The sequence below is a fragment of the Numida meleagris genome, chromosome 4 (genome assembly GCF_002078875.1).
Source record: "Numida meleagris isolate 19003 breed g44 Domestic line chromosome 4, NumMel1.0, whole genome shotgun sequence".
Classification (NCBI taxonomy): domain Eukaryota; kingdom Metazoa; phylum Chordata; class Aves; order Galliformes; family Numididae; genus Numida; species Numida meleagris.
In genome coordinates, this window is record NC_034412.1 from 49471271 (window position 1) to 49487643 (window position 16373).

Below are 16373 nucleotides of genomic sequence, written 5' to 3' on the forward strand. Positions count from 1 at the left end.
ATGGGAGGCAGTTGATTTAAGGAGTAAATATTTTATTTTATGCTGAAAAAGTGGAATACGTGTGTTTAGTTCTGGCTCATCCTTATTTGGTATTCTAATCACTGAGCTCTGTTTATTAGAATAGAGACTGCCTTTTTTGCAAAGTATCTACTCTTTCTTAGAAGACACTGAGGTTAGAGGGAAACTTTCATGTTGGAACTGTTCTGCAACAGTTGAGAGTACATTTATGATAAAATTACTGATGTCAGTACTTGTTAAGTAGGGTTCTTACGACTGAATTCTTTGGATAGCAGGTACAATTTTACACATTTTTTTCTCAAGTCTAAATTCAACTGTCTGACCTTTCTATGATGTTAAACTCTTAACAAGAAATATTGTTACGGGAAGCTGAATATAGTCTGCATAAGTGAAATGAATTGGCACTTTTCTCATGTCAGAACGTCTCTTGCACCTTGTTCTTCTTCGCAGATGATTTGAATTGCTCTGTGGAAATTACGAGAATATGAAAATTGATGTTCCATCTTTTAGGTTGTTTTGTTTTGAAGTTGAAATTCAGTTTGTATTAGCATCTCATATTAAGAGAAGAACTTGTTCATGAGGAAGAGGAGTAGAACTGGTGTCTTTCAAGATTTGATTTCTGAATTTTTAAAAACATAAACTAGAAAATTTAAGCTAATTGAAAGCATGTCATATAGCTTGTGTATTCTTAACTTCAGTTCCTTATACTTCATTGTTGTCCATCCCAGACAGAACTTCTCTTTCTTCTTTCACATCCCTTACTCCCAGCAAGTTCCTCCCAACCTTTGTTTGATTGTTTAGCTTCGTTCATAAAATAGACTCCAGTATTTGTCATTATTTTTATTTGGTCTCAAAAGATTTTTCTCTCTTTTTTCCGTCTTTGTCCCACCAGAATCTCTTTCCGGTTTGTATATGCACCTTTTATCTAGACTCCCCTCATACAGATTGCCTTTTTTGCTTCTAATTGAAGTATAAGATAACACTCAAAACACACATACCTGTGCCTCATGGTTGTTTAGAGAAATTATAGCTACATCGGGCATAGACGGTTGTTGTGGTAAGAATCTTCATTTCCAGGTTCTCGCATTAGAGTCCTGTGTTCTTATTTCCCACTTTGTAGAATATGAGTACAGACTCAAGTACATTCTTGTTAGCTCAGGTGCTGCCTGGTGCAAGATTTAGGAAAACAAAAGTACTGTAGCATTCTGCATGGTTTGTCTTATTATATGGGGAATTTAACAGCAAATGATCTACTTTAAGCTTGAAACACTGAAGTTGTATGTGTTTCTCAGTTTGAGTCATATACGTAATGAACATTATTTTCCTGTAAATTTAACTGCAAAGCTTTCAGCAGGCATTGAGAATGCTTTTTTCAATTATACAACTTTTAGTTTACTCTTTGTTCAGAATAAGAATGTTGGAAAATGGATGAAACTGATATTTACTACTGAATATCAGATGCTGGCCTTAAACTGTGAAAAACTGCTGGTTTTGTGCCATTGATGACTTATTATTCATTTAATATTTATTGTGATAGCTTAAAAATGTCTTTCTCTAAAGGAGATCTGAACTGCATAGCAGGTGCCACATCCAGAAATGGTGGTTTCATCTGGGATGTCCCAAGAGGCAAAATAATAACCCGATTCAGTGAGGTAAGATGAGGTTATTTCTTTTTTTGTCTGTTGAATGTAAACTAGCCATTTCCTCTAGTAACAAATAAATACAGCATTTTTAAAAAACGTGAACAATGGCCTATAACAAAAATCAATAGAAAGATAGATGTGAGTGTCAGCTTATCTGTGAGACAGAAGTATTTTTTTACTTCCTCTGAGTAGGTTTGCGACCTGAGAATAGTGAAGAATGAGATGATCTCTAATATCTTAAAATTGGTTCTGTAGTGATGCACAGCAAAAGCCAATGGTTTCTTTCTTAAAATAGTAAATATATATGGACAAAGACTTCAGAGCTGAGGATCAAAACATAAAATAGTGAAATGATGTTCCATGTTTTCAAACGTAAGACCTAGGTAAGAATTTCACTCCTTGAAGTTTAGACCAATAAAGCTGCCTTTTGTAGCATGCTAAAACATACGGCTTATTTAGAATCTTGCCTTACATTACTGGTAATCTGTGCAGACTTCTTTGTATCCTGGGACAGTAGCGTAATTATTATTGACAGAAAGAGCATGCACATATGCAAGCAGCATGCATGGTTTTGTAGTATTCACTACTATTTTACATATTCTCAATACATAGCTCTACTTCTTGTGTTAGACGTAGTTACCTATGGCTACATCTGTATCAGGGAAAAGGCTGCTCTTTAAGAAGACAGATATAGAGAAGAACCTCCTTAATAAAATAAAGCAGACAACCATTCAAGAGTTCTAATACATCAGTAGATTGGCACATTGCTACTACTGAACATCTGGATTTGACCTCTGGTCCTGATGCACATCTCACTTAAGTTTTCACAGTTACTCATTCTCACTAATTTCATTATTTGATCAAGTAGCTAACATTTATTCAAGCTTCAGATTCATGAGTTGCTTATTATTCCTCTTAATCCAATTTTGTCTCATGTATCCTGGAGACTAGGGCAGTTTTACTGCTGTCTGTGTCTCCCATTACAATTTTACGCACTTGGGACCTCATGGCTTTGTACATTATGCTTTACTGGGAGAAAAGGGCTGAAGCCCGTAAGAGAAGAAAAAAACACAGGAGAATCGATAGATAAGAGAAAAAGGGGTGAGTTATTTCTTATTGATAGGTATTTTGCATTTTTTGAAGCATGGAAAGAATGGAATCTTCTGCATTGCCTGGAGTCATAAAGATTCCAAAAGAATAGCAACCTGCAGCGATGATGGATTTTGGTGAGTGTTACTGGAAGAAAAAAAAAAAACAACAAATGCACATCTCAAGCCAGTAGACTTTGACAGCACCATCAGTGATAATTTTAAAACCTTCCTCACTGGACAAAATTTGAAATATACTAATCTCCTTTATTTGCTAGGATATATTTTTTTGTGATTTTAAAAAATAATAATAAAGGAACTGTTTCCAAAAAGAATAGTGTCTATGGCATTTTGATATTGAAACCTGTTCATAAATTTCATTTAGCAAAGAATATTCATCTTTATTTTTTATCTGTAGATAGAGCAGACACTGTTCTAAAGCTATCACTCTTTGTCTTTGTTGTTTTGTTTGTGTTTTGTTGTTTGTTTTTTTATTTTGTTAGGAATCACTATTCTAGAAAAGATAGTATTTCCAAATTTATTATTATAGAAGGATAATAGTTTATTTGCAAAAATTATCAAATGCCGAGGAAGAATTTTGTGTGTATTGTTTCTGTACCCTTAAAAATCTTTTCCTTTCAGCTCTTTCAAATCTTTTTCTTTCAACTCAAATCTAACAAGAGGGGAAACTTCATATTGTAGAAAAAAATAAAACAATTTTTTAAAAGATCTGTTCATACCTGTTCTATCATCATGACTTAGATCTTGGGCTGTAAGAATTCTTTAGGGAGGGAAGTACCACTGTGTAAAAATTTTACAGCTCTTCTGGAGGAATGTTTCATAGATGATGGAGTCCAATTAAATGTTTTTCTGGGAAATACATAGTACTATAGCTAAGGGGAAGGAACAAAGGCTGCTTTCTGTATATTTTTGTTGCTGTCTGGCTTATTTGCATAGAATCAAACTTGACTTTTGGATAGCCTACTCATAATATTCTATTGTAATTGGTTTCAGTATTATTCGAACCATTGATGGCAAGGTTCTTCACAAGTACAAACATCCAGCTGCAGTGTTTGGCTGTGACTGGAGTCAAAACAACAAGTGAGTGAAAAATAACCCTAATAATTAATATTATTTACTATTGAAATAGATTACCAGCAACTCTACATTGATAGTAGTGTATTTCATTGCCCAGTATGATAATTTGTTGACAAAGACTCCTTAATAGATTCCTAAAGAGGCTATCTTCAAGCTAGCAGAAGGAAAAGCAAACTCTGTTTATGATGCCATATAATGGCAAACCTGTATTACAAGGCATTATGTAACCTGTTTGGAAGATGCGTATACTGCAATTAGATAAGCCGTGAGGGTCTCTTAAACTACTGTTAAACAGCCTAGATATCCAGTAGGGCACCATATTATGCCTGAGCCAGTAAGATTCAGTCTCTCAGCTGGTAATTATTTCTAGCAAAACCATTACAATGCAAAATACTTCTTTCAATTCTGGCAGCTTCTATGGTACTGCATTATATAGTAGAATCATGCTGTTAGATCCTTCCCACAAAAAAGCTAAATGTAACAAATTTAATGCTCTTCTAATACATGTCTAATCTTGCCAGTTGTCCAGTTCTGAGAATACTTTATGCTACTTTGATAGTGATAAATACCCATAAGTAGCTATAATCAAATTTGCATCTAGAGAAAGAGAAGTGTGGCTGTTCTTTAAGGTGTCATTGGAAGGAGCCCAATATGTGTCTATACTGAAGAATAGTTGATAATATTCTATGATTCTGTAAATAATAAATACAGCTGAATAAAAGCTGTAATACTACTATTAGGGTTCTTAAATTATTCTATTAATTTACATATTCAATTTGAAAGCAACTGCCTGAAGATGAATCAAAGCATAGCATGAAGAAGCTCTTACATTAAAATTTTAAATGTTTGTACATTGTGCAATCTTATAAATTGATAATAAGAAGTGTTGAAAAGCAATGTATAGCAGCATTTTTCCCTAATGTCAAAAAAGTGATATTTGAAAAACTGAATATATCAATATGAGACTTTATAATAACTTTGTAAAGAATTATTTATGAATATCCAAATTTCTAATACATATTGGAGTTTGCGTGAGTGATTTTTAAAATAATGCCATAGTAAGGCTGTTCTTTGCCTCTCCCCTGAATTTTGTCAGCTTGTTTCTTGGTGAGTTTCCTAATGTGTCGCTTGTTCTAATAGTGTCTAAGAAATTTGAAAAGAGAAGAGGCAAAAAAGAGGTTCTGTTTTAGGCCTTACCCTCCTTGAGTACTTGTTTCATTCTCCCATACTTGATATGTAGAAGTAAAACGTTGAAACCTGGATATTGAAATAAATATGAACTCTCACAGTTCATAGATTTCTTTCACGTTCTTTTCTTTTTTTCCTCTGTATTCCAGCAGTAATTCAATCTAGTAACAGTTCTATTTTGAGTTCTGAATACAATATACTAATTATATTCAGAAATGCTTGATTAGACTCCAGTACAAACACTATTCTCCATCCTTTTTTCTGATTTCACCTATTTCATGGGGTTATCAATAATGACATCATAAAAAGGCAAAAGACAAGCAAAAATTATTTTTAAAAGTAAATTGCAAAATATACATCATATTTTTTTAAACTCCAAAGCCATAAGTACTTGTGATGATTCCAGTGACTAATGATTTACTATTTTTATTTTGTAGAGATATGATAGCTACTGGTTGTGAGGATAAAAATGTTCGTGTTTATTACTTGGCAACCAGCTCTGATCAGCCACTGAAAGTTTTTACTGGACATACTGCGAAGGTGTTTCATGTACGGTGGTCTCCTCTGAGAGAAGGAATCCTCTGCAGTGGTTCTGATGATGGGTGTGTATTTTCGAACTATTAGAAGACCCCAAGCACGGGGCTACTAGAATGATTTTTAAGATCTGTACTCTTACTGCCTCTGGCACTTTAAGAAGCTCTGTGAATAATACAGTCATTCAAATCTGTCTAGGTCAGATTCAGAATGCTGGGCATTGGCTCCAGCCTCTTCTATTGTTACTTTTGTAAACATATTACAAATAATATTCTGAAGCTTAGAATATTGCTAAAGTAGAGTCACATTTCAGTAGATGATTTAATGAACATTGTTCTTTTGTGTCCTGTTTCAGTACTGTTCGAATATGGGATTATACACAGGATACTTGTATAAATATTCTTAGTGGACATAGAGCTCCAGTACGAGGACTGATGTGGAATCCTGAAATTCCATTCCTTCTAATATCTGGCAGTTGGGACTATTCAATTCAAGTCTGGGACACGAGAGACGGAACGTGTTTGGACACTGTTTATGATCATGGTGCAGATGTATATGGTAATACTTAAAATACATTTTATTTCTGTATTAAAATGAATTTTTAATATTTGACTACACTTTTAAATTCTGTCTCTACTAGGATTAACATGTCATCCTAGTCGACCGTTTACTATGGCATCTTGCTCTCGTGACTCTACTGTGAGACTTTGGTCATTGACACCGCTTATAAATCCTCTACCAATAAATGTCTTAGCAGATAGGTGTTGGGATGAGGTTATTGGTAATATAGGTAAGTAAATTGCATATATAATTGTTTTGCTTTTGTACGTGTTACTGAAATTAAAAAAAACCATATTTATACATATATAATTTATGAATCTTTTTGTGTATTAGATCGTGCTTTAGAATCTGGTGCTCCTCCTTTGCTATGTGGTAAAGTTTCCAGAGACATTAAACAAGAAGTGGAAAAAATAATAGGAAATCCTCGAGAAGAAAAACTAAGGTGGTTTTCAGAATGTTTTTCAGTAAGTATTCTACAAAATTAAGGATCTCCATGACACCTTAAGGATGTTAGACAACATAAGATTGACAGTTTGTCCTGCTTTTTCCTCTGAAGCTAATTCCAAAACAAAAATTTTTTTCTTCTACCATCCTTTTTTCTCTTTCTTGAAGGGAGCTCAAAAAACATGCAGAAACCAAATCTTGCCTTTACCAGTTCTGCATGTAAAAATGTCAGTGACAGAGCCGTTTGTCAGTTGTGAAGACTAAGCTTTCTTAAAGGGAAATAGGTGAAATATCTTAATTTTTCATAAGGATAAAAATTACAATTTTCTATTGAAGAAAATGAAAATGTGCTTATTATCAAACTACACTGAATTTTCTTATTTGAATCTGTCAGAGGGTTACTGGATAAGGTTTAAACTACCCAAGTGTCTGTGTAATACCAAACTGCTGTATTACCTTGTTGCATCTGTAGATGTGACCACTTTTGCCCTGGTGTCCATCTATTGACTTTGTTTCATTGCAAAGTAAAATTTCTTTTAAATCACTGCAGCTTTTTGGTGCAGTTGAGTTAAAATTATCAACTCCTGGATCCCTGTGACTACTTACCTGCATGGGAGCTAAAATTGAGGTAGAAGGTAGAAAAAGGGCAAAAATGTCTTAGAATTACAGTTTGTGTGAGACACTGATGTTACTTAAGTGAATACACTGATCTACGAAGACCTAGTTCATACAAAATATTTGTATGCTTTGATTTCTGTCTAAATTTTAGGATATGATGCTGAACCATTCCTGAAATTTCCTAAGTGTTCCATTAAAATGTTCATATGCCTTTCCTTGTTTTATGAAAGTGCTACATTTTGATGTGCTATGTTAATTCTAGAGTAAAACTATTATTATAAAGTATTAGAATGTTTAAAGAACCAATTTTTCTCATCGGCTATGTTTAGTGTTTTTTGAGTCCAGCACCTGCTTAAACTACTGTGGGAAGATTCCCCTGCTTTTTAGCAGCTCAGAAATAACTGGGCTTCTAAACATGTTGTTTTATTATTCTTAGAAAAGTTCCTTCAGGTCAAAGGCTTAATGATTTTTTTTTAGTAAGCTTTTAATTACTTACTGCCTTCAGGAATTAACTGAATGTTAAGCCATCATCCTCCTTTTACAGAGGAAAAGATTCAAATACTATATCAGTATAAATGGTTAAAATTTTAGGGGAAAAAAAAAATCACTGTAACCTTTAAAAATTCACGTGCACTGATACACCGTATGTGTCTCTAAAGAGATATAATGAGATTTAATGTAGTGAACTGGATTTTGTGTTGAACTTGAACTTTCTTTGTTTTTTGTTTTTTTTTTTTAACCTGGCTCATGCCTTTCTTCCACAAAAGACAGTGAACAACTTCTTGGATACCTGTTGCAACCCAACAGATATTGTTTTATGTCTTGCACTAACTACAACATAGCTTGTATCCACTTTGGAACAAAAGGGAAAGCTCTAATGGTGAGCCTTCAACTATGACTACACATAAACAAATACTTAGATTCATTCAACTTATGGTATTTTCAGTCTTCAGAAATGAAGGAGTTTCATTATCTTTAATGTCGTGTCTTCATAGCAAAGCTCCTAATATTAAAACGGTCAGGAATTTTATTTCGTGGAATCGACGGACAAGCATTTTTCAAGGTCTTTACAAGTTTCATTTCTCTTGAATATTATTATAATACAACCTTTTCTTTTTCATCCATAACAATTTTAGCCTCCAGGAGGCAGCAAAAATTTGTGGGATTTAGTTGCTGTAATAAAAGGACAGGATGATAGTCTTCTTCCACAAAATTACTGCAAAGGAATTATGCATATCAAACATCTTGTTAGATTTAGAATGGTAAGTGAAACATAAACGTTATGTGACAATTGTTAATAATGTATTTATTTCACTCTTAAAAATAGCATGCAGTGTTTTATGAAAGGGTCACAACTTATTTCATGTCGGAAGATTTTTGTGCAAGATCAGTTCTCTTTGCAGTACTGATCTGTTAGAGCAATGGCTTCTAGGTGAGTCTGTAGTGATTTGATAAATACTATGTTAAAATTCTAAGCTATATATGTATATTCGATATTCAGTAAAATAGAATACTTCTGTTATATAAACCCAAAGTTTGTAGTTGTGTCCAGATGAGGGATGAGGATATTCATGTATAAAAATGGAGGAGAGGCAGCAGTAATAGGCTGTCTGGAAGGAGTGGAAAAGCAAGAACCTGTGGTTAATGGAGATACACAGCTTTAGACTGACTTAGATATGAATGTGAAATTCCAGAACCAGGCCACAAATTTATTTGTGGGTACATATATGAATATGCAATCAGATGTACAGTTCATACAGAATGTGGAGATATGTGGTTCTTTCAAGGACTTCTCAGGGAAACTAAACAATCCCATATTCTAATGACTGAGTTGGGAATAGAGGAAGGTGATTTATTGGTGTGAATCAGGATGTGCTTAACTGCCACCTCAAAGGACTAAATACCTACTGGGTATTATGTGATTTTTTGCTATTGTATGATAACTTTTTTGCATAAGTCACAAGACTCTTATTAGAGTAGCCTTACATATCTTATGGCTCTTTGGTGATAGATTTTTTTTTATTGCAGATGTTAATTGTAATTATAGCAGCTTATAAAAGTAAGATAGTTTGGTTTAAAAACAAAACAACAAACAAAAAAAAGGTTTGCCTTTCCCAGCTGCTGATGTTACCAAAGTGAACTGCAGTGTAGACAAAGAACTGCAACTGCAAAGAATGTTCACAACTTATTCAACACTGTATACGTTGAATTATAAACATATAAAGAGCTAAATGTGCTTCCATGTGCATTTGTGGTAGGAAGAGATTAAGAATTGAGAATTCATGAAATGTGAAGTTTATTTTTGCTTTTTAATGTTAGATATTATCCTTTTGCAGCTCATTTCTCAGACTCTGGCAGATGGAGAAATTTGGTCTTGCCTCTTAAACCAATATAGAAATTGCAGTTGTTAGGAATATAAGTTATTTATTGATTTATTGGTCAGTGGGGTATGGCAGAACATTAAACCCACTGTCTTTTTTCTTTCTTTCTTTGGAAATCACTAGAAGAGTAATAAGTATAATTTCCAGGAATATTTCAGTTTCAAACATACAGAGATTTTTATAATGGACACTTGGATTTTTATAATTGGACACTAATTTACTTGGGTGAATTAGTATTACATATGAGAGAATGGTTGAGAATGAAACAAAAATATGTAAGAGATTAAAGGAGATAACAAGGAAAATCTACACTTTTCTGAGACGGATTTTTATCTTAAATTATAGCTTTTGTATTCCATTGTAATGCTTGACTGTAATGCATTCTTAAGAAAACTTGTTTTCATCATAGAAAACTAACTGGATTATTTCTTTTTTATTTAATTTACCTTTTTTATCAGTCTGAAGCACATGAACTGACAGCAGTAAAAATGTCCAAGTTTGGAGGTGGTATTGGCGCACCAAGTAAAAAGGAAAGGCTTAAAGAAGCTGCAGAAATACATTTAAGATTAGGACAAATTCAACGATATTGTGAACTGATGGTAGAGCTTGGAGAGGTAAAATATCAGAATGTTACTGGAAAAAAATTAAAAATGGAAGATTATGAAAACCAGCTGGTATAGCAACAAAAGGGAAAATAAATCTTGAAAAGTGATCTTGCTCCAGTTGTATTGCTTTTAACATACAAAGACTAATCCATAGCTTGTTAGTTTTTTTTTAACATTTTGACAAATTTATTGTAATGGAAGAAATACGAAAATAATTAAAGATACAGCTCTTTCCCAAAGTACAATCATCAAGAAAAACATATTGCTACTTTCTTCTAGTGGGATAAAGCTCTCTCAGTTGCACCTGGTGTATCGATGAAATATTGGAGGAAGTTAATGCAAAGGTAAAGTGATAAAAATACAGTGCTGAGTTGTAGCTTCTGTTCTTAAAGTAACACAAACAAGTATCATAGCATCATAGGGTCATAGAATGGCCTGGGTTGAAAAGTAGTGAGATTAAGTACTAGTATCAGTAGTAATTGGCTTCTCTTACAACACTCCAGCAATGTTGCACTTTTTTCAGTAAGCTTTGGCCTGACACTGTCAGGGATTTCAACAACAAATGTGGTTGTGGAAGTCAAGTTAAAAAGTTAAGCATAATGTACAAGTTTAACTGGAAACTTTGGTGGAGTGCAGTATCCTTACAGCTTGCATCTTCTGAGATTTGGAAATGCAGACGGGTTTCAGTGAACTTTATATAGCTTCATCTAACACCTATACCGTAAAGTTTAGTGGTCAGTTTATACATGTAGATCTTTATTGTTTATTTATTCGTTTGCTTAATTAGGAGAGCTGATCAGCTAATTCAGGAAGAAAATGATGATGTCATCCCATACTGTGTAGCTATTGGAGATGTGAAGAAACTAGTTTCTTTCTTTACTTCAAGAGGTCAGCTTAAAGAGGCTCTGCTTGTTGCACAGGTATTATTACATATAACGGTGTATGTAATAACATTTAGCTATTCATTTCTGACTCTGAAGATGACAAGCATATTTAAAAGGCTGACTGTTCAGTTGTGCAAAATTGCTAAATAATGAAACCCTACTCTTTACTTTCATGCTCTGCTGGCCAATTTTACTAAGAAATCATAAAAAAAGTATCTCATACTGATTTTAAGCCTGATTCTTCTAAATTGCAATCAGGCAGCAATAATAAAAAGTGATTAAAGGTTAAAAAAGGTTAAAGTTAAAAAAAAAAAAACAACAAAAAACACAGATTTTATCAGTCTGTTCTTAAGTCTTTTAGAGTTTCTCATGTTTTCCATCAAAGCCTTAGTTATACTTCTTCCTCCAGAATCTTTGGGTGAAATTGTTCAGCTGCAATAGCGATAAATGTAGGAAATCAGCACTTGTACTGCTTTATTGCATTAATTTAAAAGGTTACCTGAAGAGGAATACAAGTATGTGTGTAAATGCAAGTTAAAGGGTTCACAAAACTGGTAACTCATTTCAGTTTCTCCCTGTTCCTCTATTCTATTTGAGTAATTTTTGCCTGCTTAATACAGCTGATTAAATAACCTGTCAAGATTTGTCCCCGTTACATTTTCGCACGTCTGCCTAACCTCAAATGTTTAACTGGCTCATAATTGCGAACTTGAATAATGCATCTGAATTCGTCCCTTAAAAACTATCCAACTGTATGTTGTTAAATTTAACAAATTACATTGTTTGACCCTCAAAGCACCTTAAAATGTTAGAAAAATTTTCAATTTTTTTTGAGAGCATTACAAATGTTCCATATATTACAATTAATAGAGTTGTCTTTGTCTCAAAGGTTTAGAAAGATAAAAGGAAAAATAACTCCTGTCATTTTATTATTTAGTATTAACTGAGCTTTGACTTTTAATGTCATTAGCTGCGTCTTAAAGGATACAAAATTACATTTTAAGACACACTGATCTCTTTATTTAATTTTGTCTTATTGTCAAATGTCAAAAATGAACAAATGTAAAAAAATACTTTATTGACAAAAACTGAAAAGGCTTTGCTTATGCTGCTGTGGCTTTTCCAGATTTGCAGGTATGCCTACTAAAGTGTGTCCATGGAGTTCATCCTCCAGTCACAGCCACTTGTTCCTAGGGGAGTAAAAAATCAAGTTTGCAGCCCTCACTGTACATTTGAAGCTGATTCAAAAACTGAAAAAATTGTCTACAAATTCATAGGAAGGAAGAGATCTCTTGCTTCTATAGAATTTCTCATGTAGCTGGATAAAACCAGGCTAAAATTTAGCTATGAATAGGTTTGTTGATTTAAACATTTATTTTGCTATATTTGGACAGAAGAATTTTTACAGATCTCAGATTTATTCTTATTGAAGAATCACATTATTGGTTATGATTGACATTTGAATTAATCTGACACTTCATTCTCTTCTAGGCAGCTTGTGAGGGAAACATACAAATGTCACCGCTCTCCACAATGAGTGGATCTTCAAATTCTGATTTAAACAATACAGATGATTATAATGTGTAAGTTGTTCTAGTTTATAACTAAAATCGTCAAGGGGAATAAACCTTTGTAGTTTAATTTGGAACCAGCAATACATAATTTGACAAAATATCTTATCTTCTAGTATTTATCTCATGGAGCCAGTTGTCCACTAACTGATGCTGCACTGTGTAATCTTGCCCGTATTGCCCCTTTCTGACTGTTTTTTTCATATATATGTATTACAATTGCAAGGAGCATTCTTATGCACTTAAATATGTCTTTAAACATTTAGCTTTATTTCATTAGAACTTTTGGAAAATGTAAGTTTTATCATCAAGTAGTATCTGAGAGACAGTACGTTTTCTGCATCTTCTCCTAAAAGCTTTGGTGTCTTTCCTCAGAAGCTGTGTTTCTTTCCTTGTTCAGAACAATGCTCAAAAGCCTCTATCACATTGTCAAGCTGTATGTTTACTAACAAAAGCAGCTTGAAGTCTGTGTAGTTCCTTCATGTACATTCACAGTTTTTGAGCAATTGGAGAGCAACTTATGCAGTATTCACAGGCATGGAAGGAATATTCATATATTTCATTTTTCTTTCCTCAGCCTGAGGCATTTCCATACTGGCGTAGATTTTGTGAAACTGGTCCACTTGAACATACATCGGCATAGATGGATTCAGTTCAAACCAGTAGCATTTTTGACTACAGTGTCATTATTTGTAATTCAGATAATTTCAGGATATAGAAGCAAACTTGGTGATCTGTATTTAAATTCAGAGCTAAACAACTCTGACATTCAAGTGATTTTGCTGAGTTCATGTGTTATTAACTGCAGGCTTCTTCAGAAGGTCAATGAAGAACTGGCAGAATGGTATTTCCAAGATGGCCATGCAGTGCTTGCCGCATGTTGCCATCTGGCTGTTGAAAACATAGAGGTAACTTCTCGTTTCTTCTTTCCTTTTTTCCTTTTAATTCTTTATTTGCAGAAAGGTTTTACTTTCTTTTTATATCACCACATATTAATGGTTTGGTTTGTCTTTTGTTTTGTTCCTCCAAATGTGTGTGCCACATTCTAAATTCTACTAGTTAAATTGGTTTTCGCTTTGTATTTCTTTATGTGCAGAGCTTGATCTTTACAATATTAAAGGTAGTGGCAAAATCCCCTATTTATTTTTTTTAAATTCAAGATTTCTCTCTTGAACACAAAGGTTGCTCCGAAAGTAATGCTGCCTGTTTATTTCCATGGAAACAAAAACAGATACAAATAGCACAATAACACTGTTTGATAGAGCAAATTCTCAGCTACAAAACACTATTTGTGACAGCCATTAGCTGTGCATTTTCTCCAGTGATGAACAAGAGCCTGTGTGCCGTGCTCGTAACAGTCTGCACTAGTGGAGGTGACCTGCTGTCACCACTGTTGAAAAGCACCACCCAGCTCCTCACTGTGCTAATATCTGCTGTTTGGTCTCCATAAACATGCAACAAGCATCAGTGAATGTCAGTGGGTGTGTTTTTTTTTTTCCACAGGGAGGAATTAAATTACGCATCTTTGCTTCATATGCAATTCCATGTCAAATGCCATTTTGTCAGACTATACCCCTCTGCTGCCATCTGTTACACAACAAAAACATTTAATGGAATGTTGGTGGGAACATTCAACCTCTGCTGTCAGAGGAAGACGTTGGTAACATGGCATCATGAACAACATAATAAAATAGATGAGATTACTTTCAGAGCAGCCCTCATACTATGTTGTTGTTTAATTGAATTTTAGTAAAGGCAGTGTATTTTTATAACAGAGAATACACTTACCTAGGTATCCTGCATATAAACACATTCACAGTATTATTGTTTACTGTTTTTGTGATCCAAAAGACCTATTCAGAATTGGAACTTCATTGTACTATGAAGAATGTGATCTCCACCAAATTTAAGATATAAGCAAAGTCAATAGAAAAAAAATTCCTCTTGGCCCAAAAAATTGGCTGACATGTAAGATTTTCATTTTGTTTGTAATTTTTATAAATTACTACTTTTCCTTGTTCTCTTTGGTCTTTGTTGTTTCTGATCCAACGTGTTCTTACTTTTCTGTTCCCTCAAATGAGTAAAATTCGATCTTCTTTCTCTGAACAGCAGATTATCAGTTAATGTCTGTACTTCAAAATATACATGTTTGAAGTTTTGTGTAGTCTTACTGTTTAATGGTCTACAATCCCTATCAGCAACTCCAGTTACCCAGAAGATATGTACAGGAGAGTTATTCCTGTTTTTTTGAGACCCATTTTGCCAAAAAAGGGGGGGGGGAGGGGGAATATTTATTCTAAATACTATTGTCCTTACCTAGGACTTAACAAAAGTGATTCCTTTATGCATGAAGTTTAATCTCTTTTATCAAATGAAGGAAGTTTCTGCAAAAGGAAATCTTTTAGATTATTTGAAAACTGATTAACACATGGTATGCAATTACTGACTCATTCAAGAGGCCTAAATTTTATATAAAAAGTTTAATGCATTTTTTAAAATATCCTTTTGTAAAAAGGCAGTCTTGTAAATGAATGTCATGTGCTGAACATGGTGAATCCTCACAAATGATTGTGTCCTTTAATGATACAATTTTTTCATTGAGCAAGCTTGCAATGGCAAACCTGATTCGTGGAAATGAACTGGAGTTGGCAATCAGTGTGGGTACTGTCTTAGGAGAAAGTGCAGCGCAAGCAACACATTATGCCCTAGAATTACTAGCAAGAAAATGTATGACAGTAACAACATGGTAAGAATTTTTTACTCCAAAGAAGATTTATTTATTCCCCTCCCCTGAAAAAATAATGGTGTGTCTCATACTGAAACTTACATACACCAGGCCACTGTGAGTAGGTAGATCTCCGCTTGAATAAAAATTGCACCTATGAAGCACAGAGAATGCAAACATTCTACTTTAAGCTCAAAATACATTGTGTGAACTTTAAGTGAGAGAAGAGTCATTGTCATTTAGAGTTTGGAATGCTCTGAAAAAGCTAGATATGTATTTGGGCACTAATTAGCATAGTAGGTCCTAGTCTGTACTGAGTAAAAGTGACTGCTTTGGACAGAATTAGGCTCGTACTGAATTATAGAATCAAAAGGCATAGAAGCTTAAGCAGGATCTGCAAAGTGATTTTTATTTGACAATTTAAAATCACAAGAGACTGAGGAATTACTTTATACTCGGATATACAGAATAGCTGGCAAGATTGAAAGATGAAACAGGATTACTGTTTTATTCTGGAGGAGTAAGTTATTTATCTGTTGTACGTGGGGAAATTTCATCTCTGCTAATTTTTTTCTTCTTCCTTGTAGTGGCTTTACTTTGAAAGATATGGTTTTGGTCTGTTTGTTATCTACCAATAAAACAAAATGTTGCTAAGATATATTTGGCAGCTGTACAGTATTTAAGAATGTACGTACATGTGATCGGGCCTCAGTTTTGCTTCTAAACTTAGTATTTGCTCAGGCAAATAAAAAGAGATTCATGAGACTTTATATTTTGTAATAGAGATACTGACAGCATAGCATAGTGTCCTTTGGTTTTCTGTATTCATATGATCATGTGTGGGGAAGATGGAGCTTGAGAGCCTCTGAACTTATTTGTAGGGCTCACTTCTTTATGCAGGTTCTTGTTTTTAAGGATATCCACCAACTGGAAACATCTCATTGCAGAGAAACCTAATTGTAGAGACCTCAAGGAATATCAAAAGGTTGATTACTAATGAAATCAATTTCTGATT

At 33.8% G+C, this 16373-nt stretch overlaps 1 protein-coding gene across 15 annotated transcripts in view; it reads left to right on the forward strand.

Moving 5' to 3' along the window:
• The window catches only part of WDR17 (WD repeat domain 17), a 53822-nt gene that overhangs the window by 27151 nt on the left and 10298 nt on the right, over positions 1–16373 (forward strand). For 13 of the 15 annotated variants that reach the window (XM_021396178.1, XM_021396193.1, XM_021396182.1 and 10 more), the window contains 14 exons: positions 1579–1670; positions 2805–2887; positions 3764–3850; positions 5473–5637; positions 5925–6127; positions 6210–6359; positions 6464–6594; positions 8329–8454; positions 10032–10187; positions 10458–10522; positions 10966–11098; positions 12554–12645; positions 13442–13541; positions 15240–15379. In XM_021396178.1, the coding sequence (XP_021251853.1) occupies positions 1579–1670; positions 2805–2887; positions 3764–3850; positions 5473–5637; positions 5925–6127; positions 6210–6359; positions 6464–6594; positions 8329–8454; positions 10032–10187; positions 10458–10522; positions 10966–11098; positions 12554–12645; positions 13442–13541; positions 15240–15379 (1723 nt within the window). The remainder of the gene's footprint in view (positions 1–1578; positions 1671–2804; positions 2888–3763; positions 3851–5472; positions 5638–5924; positions 6128–6209; positions 6360–6463; positions 6595–8328; positions 8455–10031; positions 10188–10457; positions 10523–10965; positions 11099–12553; positions 12646–13441; positions 13542–15239; positions 15380–16373) is intronic. The other 2 variants (XM_021396186.1, XM_021396188.1) reach the window with 2 other exon arrangements.